This window comes from Pongo abelii, chromosome 23 (assembly GCF_028885655.2).
Source record: "Pongo abelii isolate AG06213 chromosome 23, NHGRI_mPonAbe1-v2.0_pri, whole genome shotgun sequence".
Lineage (NCBI taxonomy): Eukaryota > Metazoa > Chordata > Mammalia > Primates > Hominidae > Pongo > Pongo abelii.
Window position 1 is genome coordinate 30,708,826 of NC_085929.1, and position 17,963 is coordinate 30,726,788.

At 54.8% G+C, this 17,963-nt stretch overlaps 3 protein-coding genes across 52 annotated transcripts; 2 read left to right on the top strand and 1 right to left on the bottom strand.

Moving 5' to 3' along the window:
• Positions 1-1,156: 1,156 nt before the first annotated feature.
• CHCHD10 (coiled-coil-helix-coiled-coil-helix domain containing 10) lies at positions 1,157-3,942 on the top strand. The gene is made up of 4 exons (XM_002830908.5): positions 1,157-1,938; positions 2,179-2,398; positions 3,503-3,650; positions 3,752-3,942. Exons 1-4 carry the CDS (start codon positions 1,898-1,900, stop codon positions 3,769-3,771), a joined length of 429 nt encoding a protein of 142 aa, XP_002830954.1. The 5' UTR covers positions 1,157-1,897; the 3' UTR covers positions 3,772-3,942.
• Positions 3,915-6,952, bottom strand: C23H22orf15 (chromosome 23 C22orf15 homolog). 50 transcript variants are annotated; one of them, XM_063722990.1, is made up of 8 exons: positions 6,443-6,803; positions 5,833-6,207; positions 5,596-5,682; positions 5,367-5,530; positions 5,060-5,134; positions 4,871-4,980; positions 4,319-4,484; positions 3,915-4,055 (listed from the first exon to the last, which is right to left on the bottom strand). In XM_063722990.1, the coding sequence occupies exons 2-8, from the start codon at positions 5,942-5,944 to the stop codon at positions 4,044-4,046; spliced, it is 726 nt and encodes a 241-aa protein (XP_063579060.1). In that variant the 5' UTR covers positions 5,945-6,207; positions 6,443-6,803; the 3' UTR covers positions 3,915-4,043. The 50 variants fall into 50 exon arrangements, 49 of the variants coding, with proteins under 49 accessions (XP_063579060.1, XP_054399155.2, XP_054399175.2 ...); XM_054543180.2 differs by having other exon boundaries at positions 5,367-5,509; positions 6,443-6,800; XM_054543200.2 differs by lacking the exon at positions 4,319-4,484 and having other exon boundaries at positions 5,367-5,509; positions 5,833-5,933; positions 6,638-6,815.
• Positions 6,953-15,291: 8,339 nt separating this feature from the next.
• Positions 15,292-16,974, top strand: VPREB3 (V-set pre-B cell surrogate light chain 3). Its single transcript, XM_024240214.3, has 2 exons — positions 15,292-15,399; positions 16,521-16,974. The coding sequence occupies exons 1-2, from the start codon at positions 15,351-15,353 to the stop codon at positions 16,841-16,843; spliced, it is 372 nt and encodes a 123-aa protein (XP_024095982.2). The 5' UTR covers positions 15,292-15,350; the 3' UTR covers positions 16,844-16,974.
• The last annotated feature ends 989 nt before the right edge of the window (positions 16,975-17,963 follow it).

The window sequence follows — 17,963 nt, forward strand, 5'->3', positions numbered from 1 at the left end:
GTCCATCAGCCATGGGAACTGAAGTAACAACTCTCTGCAGTTTAGGCCCGGGGACCACCATGAGAAGTGTGCAGTTTGTTTGGTTTGGCAAACAGGAACCAGGTGGCATGCACTGCATGAGCAAGGGGGTAGCGGCTGGACCAGGCCTGGTGAGTCTGCCAGGAAAGAATGGCCCACCCTTGGTGTGCTCACCTCACTGGGAGGCCACCCTCAAGGTGGGTGGTCACCCCCCTTCAGAGAGGAGAAACTGAAGACGGGGTGGGTTCACAGGCTGTCTGAAAGGACTGCAGTGTGAGAGAACACAGGGCTGCACCTGACTTCCACGGAGAGCATGCATGGCTGGGGACAGCTGTGCACACACAGAAGTGAGCATGCCAGGCAGGGCCAAACGCCCCAGTCACCGCTCCCCTTGCCCCTTGACCTGCTCCTTCCTTATGGAGGGGCCTCCTGTCTTACTTGGTGACCCACACCCCCACTTCTGGGTGCTTTTCTTCTTGGTGGTTGCACCCCGGCGACAATCCCGGTGCCAGGAGTCCTCTGCGGGCACAGCAGTGATGAGGGACAGTCCCTACCTTCCCCCACCTAGGAGTAATAATATGACCACTGCAAAGTCACCCAGAAAAGACCATAAAAACCTCAAGCTCAGCCAGGCGCGATGGCTCATGCCTGTAATCCCAGCACTTTGGGAGGCTGAGGTGGGAGGATCATGTGCTCAGGAGTTCGAGACCAGTTTGGCCAACATGGTGAAACCCCGTCTCTACTAAAAATACAAAAATTAGCCGGGTGTGGTGGCATGAGTCTGTAGTCCCAGCGACTTAGGAGGCTGAGGCAGGAGAGTTGCTTGAATCCGGGAGGTGGAGGTTGCAGTGAGCCGAGATCGCCACTGCACGCCAACCTGGGCGACAGAGCAAGGCTCCATGTCAAAAAAAAATTAAAATTAAAATTAAAACCTCAAGTTCCCGAAGAGCAGGAAAGCGTTCTAAATCCGCGCTCCAGCTCACCTGGCCTGGAACGAAGCTGCTAAAATTGCGAGGCCGCAGGCTTCAAACTTGCGCTAGATTTGACCGAGCCGGGCAAATGCTCCTAGGCCTTTGGGATAGACACGCTGCTCGGATGTCGCGTAAAGGCCGTTAGTGAAGGGGGTTGCACCCGCGGATCCAGGGACTAGGTTGCGGGGGGGACCGGCCCGGAGAATCCAGTGGGGTTCAGGGCCGCGCGGGGGGCCTCATATCCCCCGCGGGCGCTGCGTAAGGCTGCCGGCGATGGCAGCGCATTTTGGCCAAGACAGTCGAAGACGGGTTGGGACGCCCCCTCGTGGGAGTTCTGGGGATGGGTTGCTCCAGGCCTTCCCCAGGGCCGCGCTTCACTGCCCTAGGCCACCCGAGACCCCGAGGCCACGCGGTGGTCAGCAGACCCTGTCTGGAGGGAGAGGACAGACAGCCGAGTCCGGGAGGGGTCAGAGAGCGGAGTCCGGCCTGGAGCCCATTCCGTCGCCTCCCCGTCTCCTCTCCCCTCCAGGGCTCGCAACAACCCCCAACTCCGCTCCCTGCCCTCTGCGGTGGTCCTAACAGAAGGAACTGTCGCCCTCCTTAAGCCCTCGGCGCTTTGCGACACTGGCCTGTGTCCCCAGAACCCGCACAGCCTGCCAGGGGCAAGGGAGGGAGCAGGGTCCCATTTCCAGCCGAGACCCGGAGCTGCTGGAAAGGAGAGGTCCGGAGGACGGGAGAAGGGGGACAGGCTTGGGGGCAGTGCCGCCTCCCGCTGGGGGCGTGTCTCCGAGGCCCCGCCCGGGGCCCCGCCTTTTTTGCGCCGGCTGTGACAAGCGCTGCGGCATTTGTCCCCGCGACAGCACCGCTGCCGCCGTCTCTAAGGTCGCCCGGGTCCCACTGCCGCCATCATGCCTCGGGGAAGCCGCAGCGCGGCCTCCCGGCCAGCCAGGTGTGAAGGAGACAAGGGCCCTGTGGGGAGGGGGTTAGGGAAGCGTGGGCACTCCCCCAAGGGCGTCCGCAGAGTGACCTTGGCTGCTGCTGCGCCATCTTGGCGGGGGGAGGGGCGGGGGTGCAGCACCCACGTGTGGAGACAGGGGTCGTCCATCTCTCCGGGGGTCGTTTCCAGGAGCTGCAGCCCCCCAGCCTGCGGTCTGGCCAGGATTAACCCTGCTTCCTCCCACCCCCGCAGCCGCCCCGCCGCGCCCTCTGCCCACCCGCCCGCGCACCCACCACCCTCGGCAGCCGCCCCAGCGCCCGCCCCTTCGGGCCAGCCGGGACTCATGGCTCAGATGGCGACCACGGCCGCAGGGGTAGCCGTGGGCTCGGCTGTGGGACACGTCATGGGCAGCGCCCTGACCGGAGCCTTCAGCGGGGGGAGCTCGGAGCCCTCCCAGCCTGCTGTCCAGCAGGTGAGCAGCGGGTCCAAGAGAAACTGAGGCAGGACTATCTCGAGGCCACACAGGGAGCTGCCCAAGTGTCCAGTGAGGAGTGTCCGCGTGTATTCACCATTGCTTCAGCCCAGGACGCTTTGCCCGGGAAGGGTCCTAGTCCACTGGTCTTGAGTTCACTGTCACTTAGAGGCAGGCTTCCCGGCCCCTCCCTTGAGGCCAAGGTCCCTAAGCTCCCAGGGAGAGGCACCAACCAGCCCTTTAAAGATGGGAAACCCAGGCCCTGAGGGCTCACAGACTCGCCCAAGGTCACCTCACCCTAGCAAAGGGGAGGGATGTTGGATTTCCTGAGCCCCTGTTCTCCCCACACCCAGGTCTGGGCACTGTGGCCGCTGGGCCCAAGGGCGAAGGGGAGCCACTTCCCTGGTGACCTTTCCCCTGCTAGGGACCCCACCTGCCCTAAGCCAAATGTGGCTTTGTGGCTAGGTCAGGGGTCATGAGGATTAGTGTAGCTGAGCCAGGAAGGTGCTGGAACTTGTAGGGGTGGGGCTCATACTCTGAGAGTACAAGCAGAGTACTGGGCTTTCCTAGAGCTTTCTCCTCCCTCCCCTGCGCCCGCCCAAAGTGCCCATTAGAAGGCAGCAGAGGCGGGGCGCACTGGCTCATGCCTGTAATCACAGCACTTTGGGAGGCCAAGGCGGGTGGATCATGAGTTCAGAAGTTCGATACCAGTCTGGCCAACATAGTGAAACCCCCCTTTCTACTAAAAATACAAAAATTTGTTGGGCATGGTGGCCGGCGCCTGTAGCCCTAGCTACTTGGGAGGCTGAGGCAGGACAACCACTTGAACCCAGGAGGCAGAGGTTGCAGTGAGCTGAGACTGCACCGCTGCACTCTACTCTAGGTGACAGAGCGAGACTCCATCTCAAAAAAAAAAGAAAAAAAAAAAGGCAGCAGAAACATGCTGTCTGTAGCCGCCTCTGCTGCTGGATCACTCAGCCTGCCTAGGACCCTTGGGACACCCAGGCTGGGGATGTGGGGAGGGGCAGGTGGCCCCAGCTTTGAAACGCACCTCCAGGTGCCAACTCCAAGCTGATCCTGCAGCCTCTTGCACTGTACCCCCAGGCCCCCACCCCCGCTGCTCCCCAGCCCCTGCAGATGGGGCCCTGCGCCTACGAGATCAGGCAGTTCCTGGACTGTTCGACCACTCAGAGTGACCTGTCCCTGTGTGAGGGCTTCAGCGAGGCCCTGAAGCAGTGCAAGTACTACCATGGTGAGTGAGTGGACCCCAACCCAGGCGGGGAGGGGGAGAGGCTGACCCTCCTCTTGCACCTGCAGGCTGACCACCAGCCTGTGCTGCCCCTCCCTTCCCAGGTCTGAGCTCCCTGCCCTGAAGAGGTCAGTGCAGACTCCGGGGCCAGTCCTGCACCCACCTCTACCCCTCGCCAACAGCCAGACCACAACACCAGATTGTACCTGGATGGCTGGGATTGAAAGTGAGGAGGTTTCTCACCCCACAGATAACCCGACACAAATGTGCAATTAAAAGTTTATTTTAGACCACAGCCTGTTGTGTGCCTCTCTCGATGGCCTGTCTTCAGGGAGCTCCCTGGCTGATGAGGTGGGGTCAGGATGGATGTCTCACTACAGTGTGCAATCCATCCCCTTAATCAGGGCCCTGGGTGGGGAGGAGGAGCCCTGTTGCAATCTGCACTGTGAGTAGCACAGGACAGATGCCTTGGGCAGTCCAGAGTGTGGTGGAGAGGCATTAGTAGGTGATCCCAAGGGCATCTGACTCTGAGGGTGGAATCCCAGGATGAACCCATGGTCTCCCCCTTATCAGGGATACCTGCCACCTCTACCCTTCTTGTCTTTGCCTCTGCATCCCATTCTCTGCACCCATAGCTTAGGTGTCCCCAGCGGCCTCAAATCCTGTCTGACCTTGCCCCTCTTGCTGATGCAACTTCTCAGCAATTCCAGATTCTGCAAGAGGAGTCCTGCTGGGTTGTCTGTTTGCACCTGATCACACAAGGCAGAAGTCATGGCTAACCTCCTTGGGTCTGAGTCCAACTTGGCTAGTTGGCAGTAGTGTGCCAGGTCCCTGGGCCTGCCAGAATGGAAGAACAAGCCCTTCAAACCCAGTGTGGGCCGTGCCATCACACACCATGCTGCCGCCTTCGTTGAGTTCATCCAGCAGTTGTGCACTGAGCTCCTACTGTGTGCCAGCCCCTATGCCACATCTGTGAAGCCTGAGGACATTCTGGCCCTTAGTGCGCTGGCACTCCAGTGGGGTGGTGGGGACCTGTCTCAGGGTACAGTGTGTTCCATCTGGGGGTATATGTGCGTGGAGTTGGTGCTGAGGGTCTGCCTCTCATCATATGTGTCTGTCCTGCAGGAAGGGGTCCCACTCTGGGTGTCCCTCTGGATGTCCAAATCTCCTCTGTACCTGGCTCCCGGTCCCAGCTAGCAACTCCTGGGTGGCAAGGAGCTCACCTTTCTGGGCCTTGAAGTGGGGCTTTGCTCATGGCGGCCACGCCGAGTGCCCACACGCTTCCTCCAGTTGTGGCCTGCAGAGGAGAGGCCTGACAGCCTGCACAGTTCCTCTGGAAGGCCCGGGAAGTCCTGTTGGTAGGGGTTAGGGAGAAGGTGTGCCCTCCCCCTGGGCTGTACCCTGACACTCACCTGCCAGCTCTGGGTAATGGTCATCCAGGTTCTCCAGTAGGGACTCATAGCGGGTAGAGGCCATGTCCTCTCCCTCTGTGGCATGTGGAGAGAGGATGAAGGACACCCGACTGGCCTAATGGTCCCTACTCTGCCTCTCACTCTGGAACTGTTTGCTAGTCCAGGCTGGGGGCAGAGCATTGGGTAGGGATGGATTGGGGCTAGGTCCCCAGCCGAGGTGGGAGGCTGAACAGGGCCTTGGGTAGTCTATGGTCTGCTATGCCCCCCTCTTACATTCATAGCTGCAGGGGAGAGAACCTTGGGCCACCTTACTGATGATCCGAACGAGGACATATATGGCTCGCTCCTTCAGCAGGGAGTTGCCCATGGTTTGGGCCCGGGAAGCCCCTTCCTTCAGGTCCTCCTCCAGGCTCACTAGGTTGCCGTCCTCAGCCAGGAGAGCAATGGTCACTGGGAGGACATGGAAAGAGGCTGGGCAGGGCTGGCACCCCTGCCTGGGACCCCTCAGCCCCTCCTTCTCCTTCCTGTCTCCTCACCATCTGGGGGCAACCCTGCTTTCTGCCTCAGGTGGGCGGTGAGGTTCACCAGCCTGCAAGAGGTGTTCACCAGCACGGAGCAGCCAGCTGTGGGGGAGGGGCAAAGGTGAGCATGTGGGATCTCTTACCTTCCTCCAAATCTGGGGTCCTCTGTCTCTCCCTCCCATCTCTCCCTTTTCCAGAGCTGCGACTGGGCCTATGGGGCTAGGACTGTGCCCCAAGCATAACAGCTCCTACATCTGTTGCTTAAACTGCCTTGGAGAACCCTCCATCCATCTCCCATGTGTGGTGACTTTTCTCCCATGTGTGGTGACTCCCAAGTGTTGGTCTTTTGAGTCCTGCAAAACATGAAGTGCAGGCCAGCCCAGCCTCCTCCCGGGCCCCGCCCCCATGGGACCCAGCCAGTCCCCGCCCTCCGCACCCATCGGCTCCCCTCTTCCCTTCCGCTACCGCACAGGGCCGTCCCTCTGCCTCCAGCCAGAGGGACGGGGAACCTGCAACTGTGGCTAGAGTTTCAGGTGTCTTGATGCACGCTGAAGCTTGAGGATCACGGATTGAATGGCGAAGAGATTGTGCGGTTTAAAAACCTGCTCCAGGGTAATGCGGCGGTCTCTGGCCGAGAGGAGCCCTCGTGAATGAGCAGGACTCAGCTCGGGTTTTCCCTTTAAGGGTCTCGCTCCAGGTGCTGGCTTTGCCTCCTCACAGAGCCGCTTCCCCGACCCCCGCCATCTGCACCACCTCCCTCTTTCCCGCCATTGCCTCCCCACCCTCCGCAAGAGCGGAAGGAAGCACGCCTCTGAGTGTGCTCATCCCCCATCCGCCTGCCACGACTGGGGACCCCACTTACCCCCAAACATCACCTTGATAAACATAGCTGCAGCGGGGGAGGGAGATGTGGGGGGGCTTTGATCCCCCAACTCTCGATTCCCCAACTAAGGAAAGGCCTGGAGCAGAGACCTGCTTCAGGGCCGGGCTCTGGAGGGAGAAGTGGATGTGTGCGTGTGGATGGCTGGGTCCCAGGGCCGGGCCCCTGCTCAGTCACCTCTGTGGTTCTGCTGCTTCAGCCTAGCTCAAACCTTGCAGCTAGTCCAAGACTCCTGGCCTCCTCTTCCTCCCCACTGAGCCCTGGGCCACAGCAGCTCCCCTAAGCTTCCAAGCTGGTCTCCATGGCAGTGGGGGCGGAGACATCTAGGCAGGAAATGCCTTCCTCCCTGTATCCGTTAACGGGGTCCATGGGGGAGGGGTGGCAGAAGAAGTGGGGGCTGGCATTCCCTGAGGAGGGGAATGCCATCATTGGGATTGATTTTTTTTTAGAGATAGTCTCCCTATGTTGCCCAGGCTGGTCTCGAACTTGGCTCAAGCAATTCTCCTGCCCCACCCCCCCACAGGTGCTGGGATTGCAGTTGCGAAGTTCACCCTTTCTGGTGTTTTAAAGTTTTGCCAACTCTCATAACCACCACCACAGTCAAGATACAGAACATTTCCATCACCCCCAAATTCCTTTGCCCCCTTTGTACTCAGCCCCAGTCGCTTCCAGGTCCATAGCAGGTCACAAGCACCTCCTTGTAAGCACTCGCCACTAGCTAGTCCCTCACACCGGTTCTCACCGTCATTTCCTGTCTTTTATTTATTTATTTATGTTTATTAATAATAATTATTATTATTGGTGAGGTTTTTTTATTTTTATTTTTTGAGATGGAGTCTCCCTCTGTCACCCAGGCTAGAATGCAGTGGTACGATCTCCACTCACTGCAACCTCTGCCTCCCGAGTTCAAGCGATTCTCCTGCCTCAGCCTCCCGAGTAACTGGGACTACAGGTGTGCACCACTACACCTGGCTAGTTATTTATTTATTTTTTTGAGACGGAGTCTCGCTGTCTCGCCCAGGCTGGAGTGCAGTGGTGTGATCTCAGCTCACTGCAAGCTCCGCCTCCCGGTTTCCCGCCATTCGCCTGCCTCAGCCTCCCAAGTAGCTGGGACTACAGTTGCCCGCCACCATGCCCAGCTAATTTTTTTGTATTTTTAGTAGAGACGGGGTTTCACCATATTAGCCAGGATGGTCTCGATCCCCTGACCTCGTGATCCGCCCGCCTCGGCCTCCCAAAGTGCTGGGATTACAGGATTACAGGCGTGAGCCACTGCGCCCAGCCTTTTTTTGCATTTTTGATAGAGATGGAGTTTCACCATATTGGTCAGGTTGGTCTCGAACTCCTGACCTCAAATGATCCGCCCACCTTGGCCTCCCAAAGTGCTGAGCCACCAAGCCTGACCTATTTATTTATTTATTTTTTGAGAATGAGTCTAGCTCTGTCAGCCATGCTGGAGTGCAGTGGCGCAATCTCAGCTCACTGCAACCTCCTCCTCTCGGGTTCAAGCGATTCTCCTGCCTCAACCTCCGGAGTAGCTGGTATTACAGGCGCCAGCCACCACCCCTGGCTAATTTTTTGTATTTTTAGTAGAGACGAGGAAGGCCAGGCTGGTCTCGAACTCCTGACCTCAGGTGATCCACCTGCCTCGGCCTCTCAAAGTGCTGGGATTATAGGAATGAGCCACCGTGCCTGGCTATTTCATGTCTTTTGTATTTGTCTGCTTCTCCCAGTCTCTCCCCTTCTTATTCCCCTCCTGTCTGTCTTCCTTTTCTTTCTGTCTAGGTTTCACATTCTCTCTCCCCTCCTCTCCTCTCCCCTCCCCTCCCCTCGCCTTTCTCTTTCTCTTCCTCCCTCCTTCCCTTCCTTCCTTCCTTTCTTTTTTTGACAGAGTTTTGCTCTTGTTGCCCAGGCTGGAGTACAATGGTGCAATCACGGCTCACCGCAATCTCCGCCTTCTGGGTTCAAGCGATTCTCCTGCCCCAGCCTCCCAAGTAGCTGGGATTACAGGCATGTGCCACCACATCTGGCTAATTTTTTATTTTTAGTAGAGACAGGGTTTCTCCATGTTGGCCAGGCTGGTCTCAAACTCCCAACCTCAGGTGATCCGCCCCCCTCGGTCTCCCAAAGTGCTGGGATTACAGGCGTGAGCCACTGCGCCTGGCTGGCTGGCTTGCTTTCTCGCTCTTTCGCTCTTTCGCCCTTCCTTCCTTCCTTCCTTCCTTTTTCTTTCTCTCTTTTTCTTTCTTTTCCCTCCTTCCTTTCTTCTTTTCTTTCTTTTCTGTTCTCTCTTTTTTTGAAACAGGGTTTTACTCTGTTGCCCAGGCTGCAGTGCAGTGGCACAATCACAGCTCACTGCAACTTCGGCCTCCCGGGCTCAAGCAATCCTCCCACTTCAGCCTCCTGAGTAGCTGGGACTATAGATGCACGCCACCATGCCTGTTGAAATTTTTTTCTTTTTAATTTTGTAGAGACAGAGTCTCACTATGTTGCCTAGACTGGTCTTGAACTCCTGGAGTCAAGCAATCCTCTTACCTTGGCCTCCCAAAGTGCTGGAATTACAGGTGCAAGACACAGATCCCGGCCTCACATTGTTTTTTTGCCTCTCCATGTTCATCCTTTCTTTGACTTTTTTTCTCCATGTCTCTTTTCATTATCCTTTCTCTTTCCTTCCTGCTTACTGCCTCCCCTCTGTCTCTGTCTCTCCACTTCTGTCTCCTGCCCTCACCCCATGACCCCCACCAGACCTCTCCAGCCAGGGCACCAGGTGGATGCCTGGAGCAACACCTCCCTTTCCCCAGCTCCCTTATCCCCAAGGTTTTAGAAGTGCTCCCAGCCCCCAGGATTCAGCTGTGTCCTGCCTTTTGCAGGCAGAGTTCTGGACAGTGAGGGTGGAGGAAATCTGAGTCTTCCATGAAGCCTGCCATTGTCAGGCTCTGGCTCTGGATAAACACTTTCCTTTGGACTGCCTTGGTGTTTCCATCTGTAAAAGGGGGGTATGACCCATGACTTAGCAGGGCTGTGGTGACGATTAAGTGTGATAAATTTTAAAGAGCTGTTTCTGTGCTCAGCACTGTGATGTAGCAAGCACTCCAGTCAGTATTGCAGAAACAGGCAGCACTTCCCAAGCTTATTTAAACATGGGATGGCCGGACGCAGTGGCTCATGCCTGTAATCCCTGTAATCCCAACACCTTGGGAGGCCGAGGCAGGCAGATCATTGGAAGCTGAGATCTGCCCAGCCGGGGCAACATAGCAAGGCCTCATCTCTGTAAAAATAAAAACATTAGCTGGGCGTGGTGGCTCACTCAAGATCACTTGAGCCCAGTTCAAGGCAGAAATTAATTAAAATCACACCACTACGCGTCAGCCTGCGTGACATGGTGAGAACCTGACTTAAAAAAAAGACAAAAATCAGTGCCCTTTTTTAAACTCACAGCCTCCAGAATTCCCTTGGGGAGGCTATATAGCCCCTTCCCAGGTCCCACTCCATTCTTGACACCTCCTCAGGGTATCTTCATGACAGTCAAGATACAGTCTCTTGATTCCCTCCTTGGTGGCACTGAAGAGGAGATCCTTGGATGGCAGATGGTGACTACCAGAGCTGAGGCTCCAGGCCTGGAGTGGCCTTTCCTTCCAGATTCTGGCTTCAGGCACTGGAGGCTCCCACACTTATAGTCTCCTGAGCTGTGTTCTGTGGGATGTGGATTCCCAGATATGGTTCTGTCCCGGGAAAAAGTGCGCCATGTTTTTTTTTTTTTCTTTTTTGAGACAGAGTCTCATTCTTGTCGGCCAGGCTGGAGTGCAATGGCACGATCTTGGCTCACTGCAACCTCCGCCTCCCAGGTTCAAGTGATTCTCCTGCCTCAACCTCCTGAGTAGCTGGGATTACAGGCGCCCGCTACCATGCCCAGCTAATTTTGTTTGTATTTTTAGTAGAGACAGGGTTTCACCATATTGGCCAGGCTGGTTTCGAACTCCTTACCTTGTGATCTGCCCACCTCAGCCTCCCAAAGTGCTGGGATTACAGGCATGGGCCACCTAGCCCCGCCCATGTTTTTCGTTTGTTTGTTTTTGTTTTGTTTTGTTTTGAGACAGAGTCTCATTCTGTCGCCCAGGTTGTAGTGCAGTAGCACGATCTCAGCTCACTGCAGCCTCCCAGGTTCAAGTGATTCTTCCGCCTCAGCCTCCCTAGTAGCTGTGATTAGAGGCGCACACCACCACGCCTGGCTAATTTTTTGTATTTTTCGTAGATACAAGGTTTCACCCTGTTGACCAGGCTGGTCTCAAATTCCTGAGCTCAAGTGATCCCCATGCGTCCGCCTCCCAAAGTGCTGAGATTATAGGCATGAGCCACTGCGCCCAGCCTTATTATTATTTTTGAGACAGAGTCTCACTCTGTCATCCAGGCTGGAGTGCAGTGGCACAAACATGGCTCACTGCAGCCTCAAACTCCTGTGCTCAAGTGATCCTCCCACCTCAGGCTCCCGAGTAGCTAAAACTACAGATGTGAGCCACCATGCCTGGCCAATTAAAAAAAAATTTTTGTAGAGACAGGGTCTTGCTCCGTTGTTCAGGCTGGTCTCAAACTGCTGGCCTCAAACGATTTTCCTGCCTTGGCATCTCAAAGTGCTAGGATAACAGGCGTGAGACACCATGCCCGGTGTTACAATTATTTTCTGATGTTAGCCTTACCTTACCTGAATAATCACAAAACTGATTAAAATGGTGCACTCTTGTGAGGCACAGTGGCTTATATCTGTTATCCTAGCACTTTGGGAGGCTGAAGCAGGAGGATCGTTTGAGGCTGGGAATTCAAGACCAGCCTGGGCAACATAGTAAGACCCTGTCTCTACAAAAAAAAAAAAAAAAAAATTTAAAGAATTAGCTGGGCATGGTGGCTCACACCTGTAGTCCTAGCTTCTCGAGAGCCTGAGGTGGGAGCATCACTTGAGCACAGAAGTTCGAGGCTGCAAATGAGCTATGATCACACCACTCTACTCCAGCCTGGATAACAGAGCAAGACTCTGTCTCAAAATAAGTACATCAATTAAACAAAAACAAAAGAATTAGCCAGGCATGGTGGCATGCACTTGCAGTCCTAGCTATTCGGGAGGCTAAGGCAGGAGGACTGCTTGAGCCCAGGAGTTCACGGCTGCAGTGAACTATGATCAGGCCGCTGTACTTCAGCTTGGGTGACAGAATGAGACCTTGTCTCAAAGAAAAAAGAAAAAGCGAGACTCCGTCTCAAAAAAAAAAAAAAAAAAAGAAAAAAGAAAAAGAAGGCGGGTCACGGTGGCTCACGCCTGTAATCCCAGCACTTTGGGAGAGCGAGGCAGGCAGATCACGAGGTCAACATAGTGAAACTCCGTCTCCTAAATATACAAAAATACAAAATATACTAAAAATACAAAAATTAGCTGGGCATGGCGATGCGTGCCTGTAGTCCCAGGTACGCGGGAGGCTGAGGCAAGAGAATCGCTTGAACCCAGGAGGCAGAAGTTGTGAGCTGAGCATCGCACCACTGCACTCCAGCCTGGGCAACAGAGCGAGACTCTGTCTCAAGAAAAACGAAAAGAAAAGAAAGGGAAGGGGAGGGGAGGGGAGGGGCAGGGGGGAAGTGCCATTGAAAACATAGTTTGTGGCCGGGCGCAGTGACTCACGCCTTTAATCCCAGCACTTTGTGAGGCAAAGGCGAGCGGATCATGAGGTCAGGAGATCGAGACCAGCCTGACCAACATGGTGAAACCAACCAACATGGTGAAACCCTGTCTCTACTAAAAAAAAAAATACAAAAAAATTAGTCGAGCGTGGCGGTGCATGCCTGTAATCCCAGCTACTTGGGAGGCTGAGGCAGGAGAATCACTTGAACCTGGGAGGCGGAGGTTGCAGTGAGCTGAGATTGCACCATTGCACTCCAGCCTGGGCAACAAACAGCGAAACTCCGTCTCAAAAAAAAAAAAAAAAAGAAAACAAAAAGAAAAGACAGCTTGTTACTCAAAGTTCTCCTAAAACAGGGAGTACACCAAGGTGGGCAACACAGGAAGCACCACAGGTGATGAGCAGGCAGAGGGAGAGGGAGGAACTGTGGGCAAGGGCCTCTATTGTGGTTTCCAATGCTGGGCAGGCTTAGGACTGAATAATTAAAGTGGATTCTGGGGCACGGGCTGTCCCTAGTTGTCTGGTGCGTGGCCCTGGAGAGATTAGGGCAGGTGGAGTATAAAAGCAGATTAAGGAGGGAGTTGAGGGGGTTGGGATTAGTTGACTTGCATTTGAAAAGCATGCTTTCAGAAGTTATTTACTATCATGGCTGGGTGAGGTGGCTCATGCTTGTAATCCCAGCACTTTGAAAGCCCGAAGTAGGTGGATCATTTGACGTCAGGAGACCGAAATCAGCTTGGCCAACATGGTGAAATCCCATCTCTACTAAAAATACAAAAAGAATTAGCTGGGCCTGGTGGTGCATGCCTGTAATCCCAGGTACTTGGGAGGCTGAGGCAGGAAAATCGCTTGAACCCGGGAGGCGGAAGTTGCAGTGAGTGGAGATGGTGCTATTGCACTCCAGCCTGGGGGACAGAACGAGACTCTGTCTCATAAAAAAGAAAAACAGTTGGCCGGGCACAGTGGCTCACACCTGTAATCCCAGCACTTTGGGAGGCCGAGGTGGACGGATCACAAGGTCAGGAGATTGAGACCATCCTGGCTAACATGGTGAAACCCCGTCTCTACTAAAAAATACAAAAAATTAGCCAGGCATGGTGGCAGGCACCTATCGTCCCAGCTACTCGGGAGGCTAAGGCAGGAGAATGGCGTCAACCCGGGAGGCAGAGCTTGCAGTGAGCCAAGATCGCACCACTGCACTCCAGCCTGGGTGACAGAGTGAGACTCTGTCTCAAAAAAAAAAAGAAAAAGAAAAAGAGTTATTTACTATCGGCTGGGCGCGGTGGCTCACACCTGTAATCCCAGCACTTTGGGAGGCCAAGGCGGGCGGATCACAAGGTCAGGAGATCGAGACCATCCTGGCTAACATGGTGAAACCCCATCTCTACTAAAAATATAAAAAATTTGCCGGGCGCAATGGCAGGCGCCTATAGTCCCAGCTACTCAGGAGGCTGAGGCAGGAGAATGGCGTGAACCCAGGAGGCAGAGCTTGCAGCGAGCCAAGATCGCGCCACTGCACTCCAGCCTGGGCGACAGAGTGAGACTCCGTCTCAGAAAAAAAAAAAAAAAAAAAGAGTTATTTACTATCTATAGGGACTGGGTAACCCTGGGAGGGTTAGTCCCTCAATGGTCAACAAGGCCCCAGATTACACAGCATTGGAATACAGAAAATAAATGACATGGTTAATCCACCCCCTGTGGCCAGCACTGAGCAAATAGGTCCCATCTTTGCATTTTCACAATCCTCAGGCTGGTATTATGCTTAACTTCATGTTCCAGATGAGAAAACCGAGGCACAGTGGGGGGAAGTAACTTGGCTGAAGTCATGCAGTGAAGAAAAGCAGGAGCTGGGATTCAAACCCAAGTACAAAACCACCTCAGCTACTTGGAATCCTGGCAAATTAAAGGTTGTGATAATGTCAAGTGCTGGTGAGGATGCGAAGTCACTGTAAACTCTTACTCTGCTGGTGGAAGACCAGATTGTTACAAACACATCGGGAACCCTGGCAGACCTAGTAAAGCTAAATGTATTCTTTCCTTGCCGCCTGGCAGCTCCATTCCTGGGTGTCTCTCCAGCACAAATGAGTGCACCAATACACCAAAAGACATTGACAGAGACATTCACAGAAGTTTTATTTGTAATGGCCAAAGACTGGAGAGCATCCAAATGTCTGACAATAGGAGAATGGAAAACCTGATTACGGTGCATTCACACAATGGATTACACACAGCTATGGGCATGAATGAAATATTGCTGCACACACATGGATCACTCCCATCATGTTCAACAAAAGAAGCAGACACAGAAGAGGGCACACTATCATTCCACTTATAGTTGAAGTTCTAGAGCAGGCACAAACTAATCTAAGGTGATAGAAGTCAGAATGATGATTCCCTTGAGGGTGCATGTCATTATTAACTGAGGGGCCCTCAGGGGAGATGGAGGTGTTCTTTTTTTTTTTTTTTTTTTTTTTTGAGATGGAGTCTCACTCTGTCGCCCAGGCTGAAGTGCAGTGGAGCAATCTTGGCTTGCTGCAACCTCCACCTCCCGGGTTCAAGCAATTTTCCTGCCTCAGCCTCTCCAGTAGTTCGGACTACAGGTGTGCACCACCATGCCAAGCTAATTTTTGTATTTTTAGTACAAAAAAGATGGGGTTTCACCATGTTGGCCAAGCTGGTCTCGAACTCCTGACCTCAAGTGATCCACCCGCCTCGGCCTCCCAAAGTGCTGGGATTACAGGTGTAAGCCACCGCCCTCAGCCGAGATTTTCTAAATCCTGATCTGGGTGGAGGTTGCAGGGGTCTGTGTGTTCCTGTGTGTGTGTGTGTGTGTGTGTGTGTGTGTGTGTGCGCGCGCGCACGCGCGTGCGCGTGCACGCATCCGTGTGGGCATACATACATATACATAAAATCATCAAGCTATATACATAAGATTTATGCACTTTACTGTATGCTAGTTGTACCTCAATAAAAAAGTAGATTTCTACCTGCTATAACTGCACATGAGGACCTCTGGGCTCCTGTTCTTGGAAGGCCTTGTGGTGCCAGGACCCTGACATTTGGGAAGAAAAGGCTTGGCCATTGGGCTCCAGTCACCTCCCCTCCTTCCTCAGTCAATAGGCTGATTTGCATGCTGTGTTGTGGTCCAGTGGCCTTCCCAGCCCTGTGCCCCAAAGCACCTGGAGCATATAGCCTTGCAGAACTTCTTGCCTACCTCCCTGCCTCTGGCCATGGCCTGCTGGTGCCTCAGCTTCCTTCTGATGGGGACCTTCCTGTCAGGTGAATCTTCCCTGGGCCTCAGTCACCTGGGTGTGGGGTGGGGAACTGTACTGGCCCCAGAAGGCCCCTGCAAGGAGGCAAATCTATGGGGACAGTAGGGCAGGTCCTGGGAGGGGTATTATTATTTTTTTTTTTTTGAGACGGAGTTTTCCTCTTGTTGCCCACGATGGAGTGCAATGGCACAATCTCGGCTCACTGCACCTCTGCCTCCCGGGTTCAAGCGATTCTCCTGCCTCAGCGTCCTGAGTAGCTGGGATTACAGGCATGCGCCACGACGCCCGGCTAATTTTGTATTTTTAGTAGAGACAGGGTTTCTCCACGTTGGTCGGGCTGGTCTCAAACTCCTGACCTCAGGTGATCTACCCACCTCAGCCTCCCAAAGTGCTAGGATTACAGGCGTGAGCCACTGCACCTGTCTGGGAGGGGTATTCAGGTAGCGAGGTGACCTGGCTTCAGGCAGCTCTGCCCTTGACCTGGGGCAAATCACTTCCCTGTGTAGGCCTTGGTTTTCTCATTCATGAATGACCAGATCACTAGAGCCCCAGACTCTGACTTTGGGTCTCCTTCTTAGTTTTTCACAGGGGAAGCTATTGTGGGCTGGTCCCTACCCCACAGGGCCTGAGGCAATCTAACCTCCCTGAGAGGGTCCCTGCAGCCAGTTGCCTGAGGCTGAGTTGATGTGTGGGACAGCCCAGGAGGTTCCTGGGGGTGGTTAGTCTGTATTCAGGGTTTGGAAGAGCTGAAGTGAAGTGGGCAGGGAAGTGGGGGAGGGGGGTGCAGTTCTGCAGAGAAATGTGGGTGGGTAGCAGAGGGACCTAGAGGCGGCTAGTCCAACCTTCGGAGCTCTGGGCCTTTAACTGAACACAGATCCTTGAGGATATGGCACTAATGGGGACTTGGGGGCTAACTCCAAACCCCTCGCTCACAAAGGGCGATGGAGGTCCAGATAGGGCACCCTAAGTCACACAGAAGCAGGCCTCCTGCACCCCGTTCATTGCTAATCCCATAGCACTGGACTATGAGCCCTTTGGGACTGGGGGTCTCCATGGAGTCCAACCAAACCTTCACAGGACAGGGGTGGGAGGGAAGGGGCTCAGGCTGAGTGGGTTTGTGTCTCTCAGTCTCCCAGACAGTCCTGGCCCAGCCGGATGCACTGCTGGTCTTCCCAGGCCAAGTGGCTCAACTCTCCTGCACGCTCAGCCCCCAGCACGTCACCATCAGGGACTACGGTGTGTCCTGGTACCAGCAGCGGGCAGGCAGTGCCCCTCGATATCTCCTCTACTACCGCTCGGAGGAGGATCACCACCGGCCTGCTGACATCCCTGATCGATTCTCGGCAGCCAAGGATGAGGCCCACAATGCCTGTGTCCTCACCATTAGTCCCGTGCAGCCTGAAGATGACGCAGATTACTACTGCTCTGTTGGCTACGGCTTTGGTCCCTAGGGGTGGGGTGTGAGATGAGTGCCTCCCCTCTGCCTCCCATTTCTGCCCCTGACCTTGGGTCCCTTTTAAACTTTCTCTGAGCCTTGCTTCCCCTCTGTAAAATGGGTTAATAATATTCAACATGTCAACAACAGCTATTGTGAGGGTCATGAGATCCTGGCTGAAAAAAGTGACTGTGGTGGGTCGGGGAGTCGAAGACCCACTCCTCGGGTGGGGTGCAGTGTGCGGGGGAATGGGGATTCTGGGGACTGTTGTCAAAGAGGAAGCACCTGAGACTCTTGGGGCATGGCCCAGACTCCCCCCCAGCCCCCTGGGGGCTCAAACTGGTAGCCTGACCTTCCTGTGACCTGAGGAGCCGGAGGGAGAAAAAGGAACCAGCCCTTGCCGCCCCCAACTCTGCATGGCTGGTCATGGTCCAAGGGTTACGGCTCTAGGGTCCCCATGGAGCTCAGGCTGTTGGCTTGGGGAGGAGCAGCCACTGCCTACCCCTTGGAGTCTGTGCCCAAGGCCCGACAGAGCATTAATGGGGCAGGAAGGCAGGTGTGTGTGGGTAGCATGGGGGGCACTCGAGCGCCACGGCTGAGGGTGCTGAAGGCAGGTGGGCAGATGGCTGGGGCAGAATCCCTTTTCCCAGGGACGGTGTGTTCTCCTGATGTCCTGTGATTGGGCCGAGGTCTGCGGAGGGAAGCTCTCCCACAAGCTGGGCAGCTGCACCTGAGCTGGGGGTTGGGGGGGGTCATGGGCAGAACACTGGGTGGAGGGGCCAGTCTTGCCATCAGCAGCAAGGAGGGGGCGGAGATTTCTTTTCTTTTTTTTTGAGATGGAGTCTCGCTCTGTCACCCAGGCTGGAGTGCAATGGCACTATCTTGGCTCACTGCAACCTCTGCCTCTCAGGGTCAAACGATTCTCCTGCCTCAGTAGCTGGAATTACAGGCGCGTGTCACCACTCCCGGATAATTTTTAGTAGAAACAGGGTTTCACCATGTTGATCAGGCTGAGTCTCGAACTCCTGACCTCGTGATCCACCCGCCTCGGCCTCCCAAAATGCTGGGATTAAAGGCGTGAGCCACCGCGCCCGGCCAGGGGGGCGGTGATTTCAAGAACACATTCCTCTTCCCTC